Source organism: Gallus gallus, chromosome 12 (genome assembly GCF_016699485.2).
Source record: "Gallus gallus isolate bGalGal1 chromosome 12, bGalGal1.mat.broiler.GRCg7b, whole genome shotgun sequence".
In the NCBI taxonomy this organism is placed as follows: Eukaryota; Metazoa; Chordata; class Aves; order Galliformes; family Phasianidae; genus Gallus; species Gallus gallus.
The window spans coordinates 19,724,761-19,736,772 of record NC_052543.1 but is presented as its reverse complement, the minus strand read 5'-3'; the positions used below and the strand labels follow the sequence as shown (position 1 = coordinate 19,736,772).

General features: G+C 49.6%; 1 protein-coding gene across 1 annotated transcript in view; it reads left to right on the top strand.

Annotated features, from left to right (window-relative positions):
• PLXND1 (plexin D1) overlaps positions 1-12,012 on the top strand; it is a 66,531-nt gene that overhangs the window by 35,517 nt on the left and 19,002 nt on the right. The window contains exons 17-25 of the mRNA XM_414455.7: positions 1,607-1,697; positions 1,796-2,071; positions 2,999-3,148; positions 4,982-5,096; positions 6,055-6,162; positions 7,161-7,273; positions 8,518-8,625; positions 9,704-9,834; positions 10,496-10,694. Of these exons, the coding sequence (XP_414455.4) occupies positions 1,607-1,697; positions 1,796-2,071; positions 2,999-3,148; positions 4,982-5,096; positions 6,055-6,162; positions 7,161-7,273; positions 8,518-8,625; positions 9,704-9,834; positions 10,496-10,694 (1,291 nt within the window). The remainder of the gene's footprint in view (positions 1-1,606; positions 1,698-1,795; positions 2,072-2,998; positions 3,149-4,981; positions 5,097-6,054; positions 6,163-7,160; positions 7,274-8,517; positions 8,626-9,703; positions 9,835-10,495; positions 10,695-12,012) is intronic.

Below are 12,012 nucleotides of genomic sequence, written 5' to 3'. Positions count from 1 at the left end.
AGTTCTGGAGAATAGGCTGTGATTTGTTATTTCAGCATTCAGTGTTCCCCAAGGCCACCGTATTTCATTTTTAAAGTGTGTTGCTTTTAGTTTCACATCTGTTCATGGAGCTCCCTGGCTCCTGTTCCTTTGGTGAAATCCCACCTTCCTCAGCTGTGGGGCCTGACAAACCTGGCTGACCAGGACATCTGAGGAGCAGCCAGTGCCCCCAGGGCAGCAGTGAAAGCAGCACGCTCAGGGCACGCAGCAGGCTCTGACGCGCTGCTCCCCTTGGAGCAGAGCTGTGTCTCGGCATTCCCAAACACAGAGCCAAAGATGCAGGCTGTGGGAAAGCTAATACCAAGGCACAGCAGTGACTCAGCCAACCTCAGCTCCCAGCCAGCTTGTGAACTATGCTGAGTGGCAAGAGCAGTATCTAAACACAGAGACAGTGAAAGAATGTCACTGCCCATAGTCACAAGGGAAACCACTCGGGTATTTCTCCATCACCTTAGTCTGCTTTCTTAATGTACACATCAGTCTCCACATTTCAGACCACTGAGAGACAGCAGCCTCTCCTCAGACTGCTTGGTCATTTGTGTATTCTGACTGCTGTGGTGTTGGTGGGGTGTTGGCCCTGAAGGGTCAGTAAGCTGTGCAAAGATTCAGCTGGATCTGATTTATCTTGGAGCATTGCTGAAATGATCAGTGTAAGCAAAGTTTAAAGCAGAACAGAAGTTGTGAACTAGTTTGTAGGCGTGACATGCACTTAGTTAGAGACTCAGATTTACAGCGTTGTACCTACAGCGCTGCAAAAGATTTCTTAGGGCCTTGGACCCAAACTCACTGAACAGATTGTGGTCTTGAGAAAATAGGGTTTGTGAATCCTGGCTGTTCCCTGGCAGATACCCCCAACTTTGGGCATGATATGGAGGAAGGGGAAAGTAAGTTCAGGGGATAGTTTCTGCTGTCCAGAGCAGAAGAGTTGATGCACGTTCTCCAGCCCTTTTTTTACCTAGGAGTCTTGTGTGCATCAGGACCCTTTTGTTACTGTCACTAATTGGCTACACATTGAGGCCCAAATTTCACATACCACAGGCAGCAGAGCTGAAACTCAAAACAATTTTCAAGTTTTGATCCAAATCTGAAGAGGCTGGGAGATGCAGGATCCATGCCAACCTCACAAGGAGTCTCTTCGCTCCTCAGGAGGAGTTCTCTGTGGGGCAGGGAAAGGGAATATCCGCTTGTCCCTGCTTTGAGTGGTCACGTTAGCTTTCTATGACACTGGTGGCCTGGGCAATGCACTCTGTACCCCGAGCATGCAGAGGGAGGCTGCTCCTCTGGGCACTGGGAGCAGGGAACAGTCTGCTGCTGCTGGAAGAGGCCACCCCTTTCCACCAGGGCAGCTGCTCCTCCTCCCTTCCCTCGTATTGCAGTAGCAGTGTGGATGCCTGTAGCAAATAAGAGAAGACCTTTGTCTTTTGGGTTACATTATCCGCTCAGACAACTGGGAAAAATCCCTGGGAAAATGACAGGAGGTGAGACCCAGCTGTTGCACCTTGACACTTCATGTTGTCTAGGGCACCTCTTCTGCAATCATCCTCTCTTTTTTCTCATCTCTTCAAAGCGGGGGCAGGATCATCACCCTGGAAGGAAGAGGCTTTGAGCTGGTCCAGAATGCCTCCATGGTAGTCCGTGCCATTGGCAGAGAGCAAACGGTGGGTGCTCCCTGGATGTCACCTGGCAATGGGGAGCGGGGATTCTGGGTGAGAGCACTCGGATGCCTTTTCTGATGCACGTGCTCTCCCGCTTCCAGAGCTGTAAGGTTCACACCGACACTGTGATCACCTGCCCTTCTCCAGCTGCCTCCAACATCACTGCTGGGAGCAAGCCTGCTCCTGTCGATTTCTACCTCAATGGCCGCCTCTACACAGACGATCGCCCAGCTTTGGATGAGGAGATGTACCCAGAGGAGGCCCTGCATATCAGCAAGTTCAGCCTGGAGTACTACGCTGACCCCCAGTTCTTCACAGCCAAGAAGGAGAAGTGGATCAAGCACCATCCTGGCGAGCCCTTGACACTGGTTATACACGTAAGAGAGCAGTATTTACAGCTCTGCTTCTTCAGGGTGCTGCCTGCTTCTCGCTGGGAAGCTCTGTGGTCCTAAGGAGCAGTGCAGCATCTGTCTGCAGATGCACCGGGGAGAAAGAAGGTGGGTGAGGATGGGAGCAGCAGGAGTCATGCTCAGGCAGCTCGCACGTGGCCTGCTGCCTCCGCCTGCTGCCTCCGCCTGCTGCTCACCAGGAGGTGCAGCCAGTCGGTCCTGGCGGTGCCTGCTAAGGCGTGAGCACAGAGAGCTGCATTTCAGGGATGTCACAGTAAGGAGCTAAATAAAATGCTGGATGTATAGAAAAGAACAGCAGTGCAGTGGCATAAAGTCAGGCAGGTACTCCAGAAGGCCCCAACAATAGATATTTATTCCTGCAGAAACAAGTCACGCATTCTTGACTTTTGGCTGCTGAGTTCAGTTGAGTTAACAAGGAGGTTGGGGTATGGCAGTTCAGAGGGGCTTAGACAATGCACAGCACTAACTGAAAGGCCGTTGTTCCCTGCAGGATATCCTTACTGCTTGCAACATGCTCCACAGGCACTCTCCCCATCTCAGACCCCGCAGCCGCATCCTCTCCCTGTCTCCTCCGCTGTATATCCTTCCCCCTCCCAGGTGGGCGTTCAGATCCTTATCTGTGGCGCTGAGCCAGGGCAGATCAAAAGCAGATCTTCCCAGATTCCATGAGGGGCTTGTTCATCCCATATCCCATGCCGAGTGAGGAATGGGAAAGAGGAAAAATGGGAATGGTCCAATTCTGGCTTTCCTGTGGAGTGCTAGAAGAATGTTCTTGGAGAGGGTGCCCTCAGGTCAGAAAAACCAGCAGGGAATAAGGAAAATACAGCAGGAAAAGCCACTGCCACTCCAGCTGCCACTCAGGAGACTGACATCCTGGTTTTATTTTGTCTTTAGAAAGAGCCTGACAACCTGGGCCTGGAGAGCAGTGAGTACCAGGTGAAAATTGGCCTTATCTCCTGCGAGATCCAGATTGTATCGGACAAAGTCATCCACTGCTCTGTCAACGAGTCGCTGAGCACCTCAGAAAGGCAGCTGCCTGTGACGGTGAGTGCCAGCAGCCCACAGGCTGTGCTTGCTGGGCAGCAGGGCTCAGTGCTGCAAACCCTGTGTGCTGGGGAGCTGAGTGCACAGGCAGGGCTGCGGTATCACAGCTGCCCAGGTCCGCTGACAGCAGCCTGCTGGGGAGCTGTGAGGGCAGAAGGATGGGCAGTGTGTGCAATGCCTGCAGTGCCTCAGGGCTTCCCGTACCGGGGGGCAGACGCTGCCGCTGCCTGGCGTGATGGGTGCTGAGAGTCTGTCACGTGCCTGGCCGTCAGGCCCTGGGCTGTGATTTGTGAGCATGCATTTTGTCAGGTCTTGTGAGGCACTATGAACTCCCAGGCAGGTGACGTTTTCTGCCACTTGCAGTCATTTTCTTTCTGGCCCTTGTGAAATGAGTTTGGGGATTTCCACACAGCTGCCAGTTATCTGGCCTCTTACGGCCAGCAGAAGAGCTTCGTGTGGAGATGAAGACCCGGACCTCACTGCAGTGCAACAAGCTGTGGAGATGGAGGGCTTCTCGGGCTTGAGGGGCTTGAGTTGCTTCCCAGGGTCACACTGCCCTGAGGCCCAGCACAGCGATGTGCCACCGGTGTGCTGGAGGGTTTTCCAGTGTCCTGGCTGCAGTTTGTTGTGTGTGAAATTCATTTGCAAACTGAAAACTTGGAAATGCAGAAGTAAGAGAATTTCCTAAGTCATCTGAATGGAAATTTTAAATAGGGCAATTTTGTTTTTTAATGAGAACCGAGAAACAGGGAAATTCCTTTGGGAATACAAGGGAATTTTTGAGTTTGCTAGTTTGGGTTTGATGTAAGCCATTTAGGGTAAGTCCTTCAGGAAGCAGGGGAATCATACCCAGCACTGCTATTGAGTGTGCCAGCAGCTAAACAACCAGCTTGTGTTCATCTCTGCGTGCCCTTACCAAACCTTCATTTGTGGCTGGAGTTACCACGTGCTGGCTTTTTGTAAGTCACAGCTGCCTTTATAGCACACTTCTAATAGCTTTGGTTGCACAGGGCCAGACTCGTGCAGTGTCCCCACCTGATCTGCACCACTGATGGTTATCAGGACCTGCAGAAGTCGCACTGGCTCGCTGGCTGATGAATACGCTTCTGGCGAGCTGATACGCCTGCTGTGACAGCCAGGATTCTGTTATTTGCTGTTGGAGCTCTGCAGTGATGGGAGCAGGATTCAGCAGCATGTCCTGCTGCTGGTCTGTGTCCTGGCTGGGGGTCTGATGGTGTGCAGGTCCTGCCCGGCTCTGGCCATCCCCACTGATCTCTGCACTAACCCACAGCCTCATTAGTTCCTCTTACCAAAATTATATTGAATTGACTGTTGAAATAAATGAGAGAAAGCCACTGGGGCTTAAAGTCCACTTTTGTCCATGACCACACTATTTAGACACAAAGGTGAGCAGTGGATGTGGGACTGCTGCTGTGACAGATGCCAGTCAGTGGCAGTGCCTGGGCCCAGCTCTGCTGCAGTGTGCCACAGTGTGCACCTTTCCTGGAGGTGCTCCGTGACACAGATGTAATTATAAGATCCTTCCAACTCTTCTCCACCTTGTTTCCACTTTTTGTTCAAGTTTCTCTCACTTCCCATTCCTGTAGGGAAGTGAAACTCATTTCCAGAAGTGAAAGATTGTAGTGTCATGAGTTTTCCTTATCAGATTGTGCTGTTGAACCCTTTCATCCCAGAGGCGTGGAGGACCTTTTTTAAGCTGTGCTGAGTAGACTTGCCAGCTGTCCACGGCCCCTTCCCTTATGGCAACAGGAGACCGAGGCCCTGGACTTGGCTGGTTTGTGCTCTCACTTCTCCCTTTTTCTCCCTCTGCAGATCCAAGTTGGAAAGTTCAACTACACAATTGCAATGCTGCACCTCGGCGGAGGAGAGACTGCCATCATCGTCTCCATCGTCATCTGCAGCATTCTGCTGGTCCTCTCTGTTGTAGGTAAGGGAACAGGACGGCGAGTTTCCAGGCTGTGTCAAGGTTTTCCTTACTGAACGTGGAGGGGTGGTCATGGCTCACTGACATGTTAGGAAACCTCTGAGTGCTGCAGTTCTGATTTGGTGGCAGCAAGTAGCCATTCTCTGTGTGGGACTACATCAGCGCCCTGGATAGAAGCTCACTGCAGCGTGGAGATTTTTGTTGACTGAATCTATGGTCTATCTGTTGTTTGAGGTTGTGATGTTTATAATTAACATCACTGTTTTCCCCCAAATGCTTCTTAATAGTATTAAGTAGGCATTCTCAGGCATGCCTGTCCTGCAGCAGAGATCTGTCTGACCCAGCAGTCACAGCCAGCAGCAGATGCCTGCTGTTGAGCCTTAGCTGCAGAGCTGGAGTAGGCATACCCATTTGTTAAGCTCACTGGAAGCTGCACAGTGCACCTGTATGCTCTGCCTGGCATCCTTTTGTTATATGCTTAGAACAACCCTACAGCAAGATACTCATTATTTCCCAACAAATTAGGTGTTTCTAATAGGTATTTATTTTTTAGTAAAGGTTATGAAGCACAGTTTTTTAAACGTACCACTAGTCTTTAGAAACATGCTTCTGGAGGCATGGGAAGAATGTCAAATATGAACACTGTAATACAGGTAGTAAACCTCTTAAAATCTGTAATCATTAATCAGCCAGGATTCACTAATATAACAGTTTGTCTAAATACAGACAGCCCAGACATAAACTGAAGATGATAGTGAAAGCCTAATCATTAAATTCCAGCTGTTTTTACTGATTTGCAGATAAGAGCCAGCTGCCCAATCAGTGCCAGTTTTGTTGTAGGTGTTAAGCTAAGGCTGAAGTTAGCTTTCTGCACTCATGTTAACAGGGGACCACCCTGGCCCTGGCTTCAGCCGCTCCTTGTGTCCTAGTCCAAAAGGCTCATTCCCTTCCTCTCCTCCAGCTCTCTTTGTGTTTTGCACAAAGAGCCGCAGAGCAGAGCGCTACTGGCAGAAAACCCTGCTGCAGATGGAGGAGATGGAGTCGCAGATACGAGAGGAAATCCGCAAAGGTAAGTCGCTGGTACTGGGCAGTGTGCAGGAGCCCGGACTGCCCAGGAGGGAGGTGTCAGAACAGCAGAGTTGAAGCCGTTCACCTTCTCATTGTAGAAATATGTAGAATTACTTATAGAAAGCTTTCTGTCGTAGCCATTTTTCTTCATCAGGATGTGTGTGTGAATGGAAGTGTGGCTCTGCCCTTGTCTTGCTGCCTGACTTGGGCGAGGCACTTAGCTTCAGTGCCACCGATGTCACATCTCAGGGTTAATGGCCCTTGGCCACATGGAGGGCTGCCTGAAGGTCACGTTGATCTTTAATGTGCAACAAAAATTGCAGCAAACTCCTGCTGGAGCAGTGGGAAGAACAAGCCGTGTCTGCATTTGCTGTCTGCCAAGTACATCGTTGTGCCGCGGGTGCAGAAATCTGCCTGCAGAACCAGACCCCAGGGCAGGTGTCCTGGAGGTGGGAAAGGTTTTCTCTCTGTATGTGCTGCAAAACATGATGCGTAGTGCTGACAGGTAAACCCTGGAAGTAGTCTGCTCCACCAGAAAGCCCTGCCTCAGCCCTCTCAAGGGAGTAGGCTCAAGAAGATAGAGGAGACATGCAGCATGTTTCAGTGCCAGCCTGCCTCAGCTGGTGGATTATCAGAGCTCTCACCATCTGTATGGGAACTGTTGAATTGTGGCCTGAACCTCTGATTGACCACCTGAGGCGAGCACTGAGTCAGCCATGGGAGCACAGGTGAAGGCAGTCTACCTGTGTGACCAGAAGGGGTGGAGCCAGGCTGCACCTCTCCTAGACCCCACTTAAGGGCTGACTGCCCCTGGGGAAGGATCTCTTCCTGGAGATTTCTCGTCTTGAGGTTTTTCCTGTGAGCCTACAACGTGGGTGAAGATTTTCCATCTATTTCTGCTTATAATCTCTCTAGCTATTCTATCTGTGGATACCAATCTGACCACACCACTCTGTATATCTGTTGACTATACACCATCTGTGGGTCTCTTTACCTAAGGTTTTGCAGAGCTGCAGACAGACATGACAGATCTGACCAAGGAGCTGAACCGCAGCCAAGGGATCCCGTTCCTGGAGTACAAGCACTTTGTGACCCGGACCTTCTTCCCCAAAGTAAGGCCATTCTGCATTTCATGGGCACCTCATCACTGCAATTCCTTCCTAACCAGATCGGGGCTCTGCTCTCCCTCTGCCAAAGGGTTATTACAGTGTAACAAAATCATTCCTCTGTTATATATTTAGATGTCATGTATTTCAGCCTTAATTATCATCAACACTGGAGCCACAGCTCCTGGGATGCGAAGCAAGGTCAGGATGCTCAGTATGGCTGGAGCCTGGCAGAGCTGGGAGGCAGGCAAGGCACAGCTCTGGGAGCTGTGTTAGCTCACCAGCATGGTGCTGCTGAACATCCTTCACTGAAAGCTGTTTCTCTCACATAAGGAGAATGTGTAGGGGGCACTCCATTCTCCCCAAAGGCTTCAGCTGCAACCTGCTGTCAGCTGGGAGAAAGCTGATGCTGAAAGGCATCTCTCATCAGTGCTCAGGGAAAGGTGGCTTTATGCTTCACGCAGCTTGCCACCAAGGATTTTCAGCTGCACTATCACTTCTCAGAGCTCATTAGATGTCTCTGTCTTTCCCTTTGTGTTCCCTCCCCCAGTGGCTGGGCATGCAGTGCCTGCAGCACGGTGCCCCTCGGGCATGGGGTCTGGGTCTGTCTGCTCAGAGCCCTCCTCCAGGGCAGCACCAGATGTGTTGATGCCACGATTCCCTTCACCAGCTGCTCTGCTGTGTTGCTGTGTGCTGCTAGCCGTGGCCGTATTTCACCCCGAGGCTGTTGCATTTTGGTGGTGAGGAATGAGAGGATGATTTATGACTGCAGAGTGTTTCATTACAAGTTACTACTCAGGTTTTTAAGTTACCCAATCTGTATATCTGCACACTAGGCTCTTTAAGATTCAGTCTGCTATATGAATGTTAGAGATTTAAACATTTTCCCCATCTGTTTCCAAAGTTACATACGTTAAGGCACCCAGTACTTCTCTATTTTGATTTACTCTTCTACAATGCTTTCTCTTCTGGGGTTTTCTAGCTGTCAAATTAGTCTATTTGCAGTCTCCCCACCATAACAGCCTCGTGTCTGGCTCAGACATCTGCCTCCCTTTATTCTTGTGGTGTTTGCTCATTCAAGACGTTCTTGGAAAGTGCGTGAAGGCTTTATAAATTATTCCAGTGCATTTCTTTGTAATGGGTGGTCTCCAGTCCCGAAGACGTTTCTCTCTCTCTCATTCCCTTGTGGTGTGTGGCACATGAAGAGGTCTCTGGCCCTCTGCTGATGGCTGTGTTTGGCTGTGTTGCAGTGTTCCTCGCTCTATGAGGAGTGTTACGTTCTGCCTTCCCAGCAGCTCAACTCCCAGGTGGGCTCCCAGGTCCAGGAAACTCATCCGCTCCTGGTGGGGGAATGGAAAGTGAGTAACCCACTAACAAAACAAATGTTCTTCAGTGGTTGCTAACCATACTCGCGTGTGTTGACAGTGCCGTGCATTTTCTTGAGGCATGTGGGGAATGCTTGATTACTCAGAGCAATTAACACATACCAGCGTTGGATCAGCTTTTACTGGCTGGAGAAGAGAGGTCTGTGAAATTCTGCTCTCTCATGAAGGAGCTCTGTCCTGAGACCCTCCCCAGCTTCACTGTGGGCTTTCTTCCCAGGTGTACCATAGCGTATGTCACCTTCAGTTCTATACACAGTTCTTCATAAATGGGATTAATTACAAGTGAGGACTCGCTATAAGCTGTTGTCCCAGAGCTGGGTTTTGGGTGCACAAGAGCTGGGAAGTGAAGAATCAGCAAGTCATTTTGGCTGAAGGGAGGTCTGCTTACGGCAGCTCCAACCAGATCAGGTTGCTGTGGGCCTTGTCCAGCTGAGTGTCAAGATAACTTCAAGAATGGAAATCCCACAGCCTCTCAGGGCTCTTTTTCCAGTGCCTGATGACCATGATGGCGGAAACTTCCTTCCTTATATTTAGTTAGTGTCCCACACTCCAGCTGGGGTCCCTTGCCTCTTATCCTATCACTGTACCCCCAGAGAAGAGCCTAGCTCTGTCTTCTCTACCCTGTGACAGTGCAGTTGAAGGCTGCAGGAAGTTATCCCTTTCTTAGGCCCAAATAAGCACCAGCTCTCTCTGCCTCTCCTTGTACACAACCACCCCCTAATTGGCATGCTCTGCTGTACTTGCTCCAGTTTGTCAACATCCTCTTGTCAGTGGGGAGCCCAAAGCTGGGCACATGACTCTAGTAGGTCTCACAAGTGCTGAATGGAGAGGGGCAGTAGCCTGGTGTCTGTGCTGCTTCTGATGCAGCCCAGCAGGCAGTCATGCCCTTGCCAGGAAAGCAGTCTGGCTAGTGCCAAACAGGGAGGATGGAGAACTCAGCACAGCACTGTGTGCTTAGCAGGGACATCACTGCAGTCAGGTAGGATAAAAGTTAGAGTGGGGGGAAACGAGCAGTGTTTTTTTTCATTCTCCTTTCTAATTTTTTCTCTAGATCCCTGAAAGCTGCAGACCCAATATGGAAGAAGGAATCTCACTGTTCTCTACTTTGCTCAACAACAAGCACTTTCTCATTGTTTTTGTCCACGCTCTTGAACAACAGAAGGACTTTGCTGTGAGGGACAGGTATGAGCTCCAGCAGAATGAGGAGCCATGCTGGCAGTCAGCTCATCTGAGAGGGGTTCCATGTGCCCCACAGGAAACTCTGTGGTGGGACTGCTGCCTCACAGTCTCTGCTGTGAAGGGTGGCTCTGTGGCTCCTGCCAGGTCCCATGAGGCTGCTGAGGAGGCAGTTGAGTGTATCTCTTGTCCTACATGGACATTTTCCATAGGCCTGTGGTTTTCACGCACTGATCATCTATGCTAAATTTCAACCAAAGACCTGGCAGCTGGACAAGACTGATATATTCCTAAACTCTAAGCAATCCAGCTGCTATCTAGAGTCGTGCATTGCAGCTGAAGGTTACAACTGGCCTCCCAGTTTTCTTTTAGAAATGAGCAGCCAAAAACCTTCTCCATTTTCCTGCAAAGCACCAAAAGGTGCAATACGTGACCTGCTCTTGCAGTGTTTGTATTCCTGAACACATATGGTTTACCAGTAAGAGTGTGTGAGTTCACCTGAGGTCTGACAGCACAGAAAGAGCCTGTGGAGTTTAGCCCCATTGAGAGAGCCTGCAGAAACTGTCACAGATGCTGCCTTCATGTTTTTTGTTTGTTTGTTTGTTTGTTTTAATACTAGTTAACAGTCTACCTCAGTGCTTTAGTCTTACACAGTTCTGTTTTTCAGGTGTAATCTGGCCTCCCTGCTTACTATTGCATTGCATGGGAAACTGGAATATTACACCAGCATCATGAAGGATCTCCTGGTGGATCTAATAGATGCTTCAGCTTCCAAAAATCCCAAGCTGATGCTGAGGAGAACTGAATCTGTGGTAGAGAAGATGCTCACCAACTGGATGTCCATCTGCATGTATAGCTATCTCAGAGTAAGAGAACCAGATGAGTGCATTGTAGGTGCATTGCGTGCAGGGGTAACAAGGGACATGTGGATGAGCTGAGGCCCTAAATACTTGCCAGTTGTGCCAGTTGCTTTGTCACTAATGGCTGACAAACTCCAACAGATTGAACGTTCAACTGTTAAAAAAGCAACTGGAAGTTTGGTTGCTTCCAGTGACTGGATGGGATCAAGCTTCACAGGAGGCTTTCGAGTGTGGCCTGCTTTTTGTAAGGCCAGGGCACTAACTGGCATCTGTTACCATGGTTGAGAAGAGAGCCACAGGGAACTGGAAAATAACCACAATAGCTTGAGGTTTGGAGGACAGTTCCAGCTATTTGTTGTTTTCTCTGACCAACTTGGATAGCCTTACTGATGATTGCCAGCTAGTTCAGCATTTTGCTTGAGCACAGGACCCCAGGAGGGGCTCCTGGTGTGGGGCAGGAAGGCTTCTGGGCTGTCAGTGCTCGTTTGGGTTGGGGCTCCTCATGCTGGGCACGTCCTCGCAGTGCCACGCTGCCCAGGTGGTCTTAGCAGGAGAAGGGGATGTCCAGAAGCCTGTCTTCCTACATAACATAAAAGGAATATATTTGGCATCTCAGAGCGTCTCCATCTGCTCAGTGTTTTATCTCCAATGCTTGCCAGCTCTGGTTGGAATTTCTCAGAAGAGTTGAGCAACAACATAATTGATTCCACAGCAGCTAATTGGAGGACACCCCATTATACCCACAGGGGAAAGCCTGGAAAAGGCCTTTAGGAAAATCTCTTTTTCAAAGTGTTTGCTGTTGTCACAGAAGCAATACTGCATTGTCTTCATACATATCATAATGTCTTTTGAACACAGCTGAAGATCACTTTTTGTTCTAAAGCTTGTGACTCTGTAGTTCTTAATCTTTCATTTTAGCTCAAATAATTATGAACTATAATGAAAGAAAAGTCACAGGCACAAATAGGGCTGCCCGTGCCAGTTGAGCATGGCTTTCCAGCCTGTCAGAGAAAAAAAGAGTGAATTAGTGATTTTATTTTGGTAACCTTTCAGTTTTGTGCCTGTAGTTTAACCACCGGGGGAGAAAATGCTGATCTCTTCTCTCGGAGTGCAGAGCCCTCATATGAGGCATCTGATCTGGCTCTGTGTCTGCTAAAAATGGACACTGTGAAAGAAGGCTTTCTCGGGGGAAAAAAAAAAAAAAAAAAGAGGAAAAATTTAATTCTTACCACATATGCTGAAGACATGGGCACGTTACAGAGCTGATTAGCAGTGGCACAGCCCCTGCACCACCCCTCCTGTGGCCATGGCAGTCCAGGTGCCT